This window comes from Galeopterus variegatus, unplaced genomic scaffold (assembly GCF_000696425.1).
Source record: "Galeopterus variegatus unplaced genomic scaffold, G_variegatus-3.0.2 Scaffold420, whole genome shotgun sequence".
Lineage (NCBI taxonomy): Eukaryota > Metazoa > Chordata > Mammalia > Dermoptera > Cynocephalidae > Galeopterus > Galeopterus variegatus.
Window position 1 is genome coordinate 591,815 of NW_007726531.1, and position 5,368 is coordinate 597,182.

Below are 5,368 nucleotides of genomic sequence, written 5' to 3' on the forward strand. Positions count from 1 at the left end.
AAAAAAAAAAAAAAAAAAAAAAAAAAAAAAAAAAAAAAAACACACTTGCCTTTACTGTGATGACACCCTTTCTTCCAACCTTTTTCATTGCATCAGAAATAATGTTGCCAATTTCTTTGTCTCCGTTTGCAGAAATCGTAGCAACCTGTAATAATCAAATTACCTTCAAAATTAAATGGTATGGTTATTGTCCTCAATCAACTCTCTTCTCTTTGCCTAGTATCTTCCAAACTGGTACTTCCAGGGCCGGCCCGTGGCTCACTCGGGAGAATGTGGTGCTGATAACACCAAGGCCACGGGTTCGGATCCCATATAGGGATGGCCGGTTGGCTCACTGGCTGAGCGTGGTGCTGACAACACCAAGCCAAGGGTTAAAATCCCCTTACCGGTCATCTTTAAAAAAAAAAACAACAACTGGTACTTCCATACATGAAGGAGGTGAGTAATTTATGGTCTAACAGTTTGAATGAAGTACTAGTTCTTTGTTCAGTTCTTTTTCAACTCATTATTCAGCTATATCATTTTGAAGAATATAAATATAAAATTATTCTTTTAAACAAAAACAGTGAAAAAAAAACCCCCCAAAACTGCTAACCCCATTTTACCTTTCCTTGGCATATGTGGTGACTTTACAAACTGACAAAAATTATACACCTATGAGAATGGCTAAGAACATTTTCACATACATAAAAATCCCTTTTATAGCCATGTAGAACTAAGAGGACAATCCATTAAGATTCAAATTATGGTCACTGAATTCTTTTCAAATGTTTTAGCAATAAAGAAAAAAAAAAACTGCTCTCAATGTTGGTGACTGGGTAGTATTGTTATTCTGACATTGACCTGTGATCATGAAATAAAATGACACAACCTACTAGACTTTAAAAAAAAAAACAAACAAAAAAACTTTATTATGAAAAGTCCTTACCTGAGCAATTTCTTCAGGGGTAGTCACAGGTTTGGACTGCTTCTTAAGTTCAGCAATTACAGCATCAACAGCTAACATCACACCTAGTTTGATAATATGTCATTACAATGCTTATTCTCTCATGGCTTCCATACCAAAAAGAAATCTCGAGATTCATGATAAATATTTTTATGGCTTCATATTAAGTTTATACATTGCTTCTGTGCCAGTGATGTTCCTGACCACAAGGGAACTGGATGGCATGCAATTAAACAATGACTCTAAACTTATACAGTAAAAATAAATTTACACAGTAAATAAAGTCCTGCAATGCCAAAATTATTTTGAAAATTGGACTAAGAAAAGGTGGATATGTATCATTTCAAGAATTTTGCCATTCAATTCATCCTAATCCATCAAGTGGCCTGGTCCCAATAGTGCTATACAACACTTCTCACTTTCATCAAATGACACACAATAAAGTACTAAAATGGGTAACACTTGCTTACTTTGAACAAGAAGTACAATTCTTAGCAATAGGAATTTCTTACGGCTATGCCCCTGCAGGTTTTAATTATCTGGAATTCCCTCACTTCAGAAAAGAAGAAAAAAAAAAAAAAAAAGAAAAAAATTCAACAGGCCAGTTAGCTTAGTTGGTTATAGCACAGCCTTGTAACACCAAGGTCATGGGTTGGGATCCCAGTACCAGCCAGCCACCAAAAAGGAAAAAAAAAAAAAAAACAAAACCCAAGGCAAGGTGTTGAGAAGTATTCTTTATAACCTTAACTAACACTTGCTGATGATTTAGAGTAAAACGGCTTTTAATGCAATGTATTCATTTGAACCTCAAACACTGCAATATGAGGGTACTTCAAAAAGTTCATGGAAGGGCCTGCCTGGTGGCGCACTGCTACAGTGCGCCACTTGGGAGTGCAGCAGCGCTCCCGCCGAGGGTTCGGATCCCACATACGGACCGGTTCCCGCTCACTGGCTGAGCGAGGTGCAGGCACAGCACCAGGGTTGCGATCCCATTGCCGGTCCCGGTCCGGTACGGGCGCGACACTGAGGGTTGCGATCCATTGCCGGACACAAAAAAAAGACAAAAAGGAAATAAAAAAAAAAGTTCATGGAAGGGGCTGACTCATGGCTCACTTGGTAGAGTGTGGTGCTGATAACACCAAGGCCACGGGTTCAGATCCCTATATAGGGATGGCCAGTTGGCTCACTTGGGAGACCGTGGTGCTGACATCACCAAGTCAAGGATTAAGATCCCCTTACTGGTCATCTTTAAAAAAAGAGTCCATGGGGGCCGGCCTGTGGCTCACTCGGTAGAGTGCGGTGCTGATAACACCAAGGCCACGGGTTCGGATCCCATATAGGGATGGCCGGTTCGCTCACTGGCTGAGCGTGGTGCTGACAACACCAAGTCGAGGGTTAAGATCCCCTTACCGGTCATCTTTAAAAAAAAAAATAAATAAAAATAGTCCATGAAAAAATAGAATTAAACATACAACAATAAAACGGTAAGTGGTATTAAAAAAGTGCTACAATAATTGAGGAAACATCACTCTCTGACATCCTGATTGATCTAGTTTCTTGTTTAGTCTTAAAACTTTCTATAGTAAAACATTAAAACTGTATCATCTGATGGGTACAGGGTTGTTTACAACTAATTGATCACAACCAGTCACAGATTTCTTTGTTCCTTTGTCACTCCCACTGCTTCACTTGACTTGCCTTAAAAAAATAAATTATATAATTTCTCTTCTCTAATCCCTGTAATTTTCCTATTTTCAAGTACATAGCATATTCTGTATCTTCCAATAAACTGCTGTTCTTCCTGGCGGGGTGGGGGGGTGGCAGTCAGGGACTACTGTAGTCCTATTTTTCGTAGCACCCAGCACAGGATAGTGGGTACTTTGTATTTAATCACTATTTGATGAAGAAAAACAGTTTTAAGATTTTTTTTTTAAAGACGAGAAGAGAAATGAGAGAAGAATCAACTTCCTAAAATAACAGCCATTTTCCTTAGGTCCAAGGAATCACTGTTTTATTATGGAACACCGAGGTTTAGAACACTGTAGTGACAATGAAGACACATTCCTACCTCTCCTGATTTCCACTGGATTAGCACCTTTGCTAATCTTCTCGAAGCCTTCCTTGGCAATAGAGCGTGCCAGTACAGTAGCAGTGGTGGTGCCATCACCAGCCTCTTCATTTGTGTTATTGGCAACATCTTGAACAAGTTTAGCTCCAATATTCTTATATTTATCCTTTAAGTCAATTGACTTTGCAACAGTTACACCATCTTTTGTTACTTTGGGACTTCCCCAACTCTGTTCAATTATCACTGTTCTTCCCTATAATTGCAGAGGGAAAAAATGTGACAGGATCACACACTTTTTAAGGATTGTTCAGATTTTTTTTAAAAAAAGCATCTGAAAGCCTCAGCACAGCTGTGTCATTTCTAGCAGTCCTGCAGCATGAATCTCAAGGGCAAATTTAACAGCATTTTTAGTCTTCAGATAAAATGACGTGCTTCTCGGCCAAGAGCTTAAGTTTGAATGGGATATTGCAGGAGACAAAAACCCTGAACTCAAAGATGTCATCTTATAAAACGAACAAGAACACAAAACAAACCATGAAATTCCAGAACATTCTTCACATCATTTATACTTAAATTTTGGGTCCTGCCTGTTATCTTTGAAAGTAATGGGACTTGTTTTAAAATCCACCTACTAAAACACTAACCAGCAAGGGAAGTACAGTGTGCTCTTTCAGGTTCACTCACCATAAAAACTCAAACATGGCACAAATAGCATTGGCAGTTTTGGATTTGAACCAAAGCTGCTTTCTATTCTTGAGGTATGCAAATGCCTTATTTTATAGAGCTGTTTGGATCACTTTGATATTTACATTGTCTTCAGTCTGAAACGAAGCAACACTTTACCAACACCTTTAAAGGTCTCCTCAAAATATTACACCTGGGTTGGCTGGTTACCTCAGTTGGTTAGTCTACGGTGTTATAACATCAAGGTCAAGGGTTCGGATCCCCATACCAGCCGCCAAAAACAAACAAAAATATTACCCCACACTATTAAATGAGACTTATAATTGTAAATATGTTTTGGAACAGAACAGCAGAAAAACACTGGCTAAAATGGGAGAGGGGAAATGGGAAGGAAGCTATTGCTTAACGGCTACAGAGTTAACAGTTTACCAAGAGGAAAAAAAAATGTATTTAATGGTCCTGAACTGTACCTTAAAAATGCTATTACCTAAGGTAAGCTATACTCTTTCCTCTATACTTGGCACTAACTACTGGGAAGGGATCCAAAATTTAACCCAAGCAGACAAGCAAGATTAATTCTACCTCCCATTTAAGACTCCACCTTGAGCTATGAATTACTACCCGATTACATCACACAGTACAAAAATAAGGTTTCAAAAATGTGGCTGAAGTTTAATTTTAAGATGATTATGCCTCAGTTAAAAAAAAGTTAACCAATGTAAATGGGGTTCTCTCAAAAACGGATACCAAAGTACTGCTCAATAGTTCAGTATAACTATTTACATAAGTAAAACACTACTAATTTAATAATACTGTAATTACAATAAAATAAGAATACTGATACCTTTGGCCCCATTGTAACGGCTACGGCATCGGCTAAGAGGTCTACACCTTGAAGCATTAAGGCTCGGGCATCTGCACCAAATTTTACATCTTTGGCATACGCCCGAGTGAGATGAGGAGCCAGTGCCCTGGACACTGGTCTCAACTGGCGAAGGACTGTGGGTAATCGAAGCATTTCTGAGGGGTAGAACAAGTAAATGATCAGTACTGGCGCTACCCGTGGTGCTTTGCAGCAAACATACCCACCCAACCCCGCAAGAGAACAAGCAGTGTTAGATGTGAGCCTGGCTGACCCCCGCCAGCCACCATGCCCGGGCCCTGGAATGCGCCCAGCTTCAGGACATCAGCTGCTAGCTGAAGCTTAAAAATGCCGCCCCCACGCATGACCCACAGCACTAGCACAAAGCACAAAGCACACGCAACTCCTTCCCCACGGTCACCTACCCCTGTCGCCAAAAACGAGTTAATCTTTCACCGCTAAAATGGCCTTGAGAACAGACCCACTTCAAATGTGCCTCTGAAAAACCTAGTCACCGGGAGAAAGGCAAGTTACAAATCCCTGTGACCGGGAAAGTAAAAATATTACTGAGGGTGCAAGAAGCCGCTCCGCAAAAAGTGTCTCCATGTATCTAGCCGGAGCTACAGTATCAGAGCAGCCCGCAAGGCCGCGATGCTGGGGGCGGCCCGTCCCCCTCCACGCGGCCCCACGTGTCTTTCCTTCAGGACACCCCCAGCAAGGTCAAGAGTGGAGGCGCTGGAGTCCCTGCAGCCCGCGGGGGTAAAAAGCGGTTCCTCTGCGGATACGACCACCGCCCCTCCCCCACCCC

At 40.9% G+C, this 5,368-nt stretch overlaps 1 protein-coding gene across 2 annotated transcripts in view; it reads right to left on the minus strand.

Annotated features, from left to right (window-relative positions):
* Positions 1-5,368, minus strand: part of HSPD1 (heat shock 60kDa protein 1 (chaperonin)) — a 12,121-nt gene that overhangs the window by 6,079 nt on the left and 674 nt on the right. Inside the window, exons 1-5 of one of the 2 annotated variants that reach the window (XM_008568531.1) lie at positions 4,986-5,055; positions 4,543-4,718; positions 3,015-3,267; positions 929-1,011; positions 50-145 (exon numbers count right to left, since the gene is read on the minus strand). In XM_008568531.1, coding sequence (XP_008566753.1) covers positions 50-145; positions 929-1,011; positions 3,015-3,267; positions 4,543-4,716 — 606 coding nt within the window. In that variant the 5' untranslated portion in view covers positions 4,717-4,718; positions 4,986-5,055. Of the gene's footprint in view, positions 1-49; positions 146-928; positions 1,012-3,014; positions 3,268-4,542; positions 4,719-4,985; positions 5,056-5,368 lie in introns of those variants that run through there. The other variant, XM_008568532.1, reaches the window with a different exon arrangement.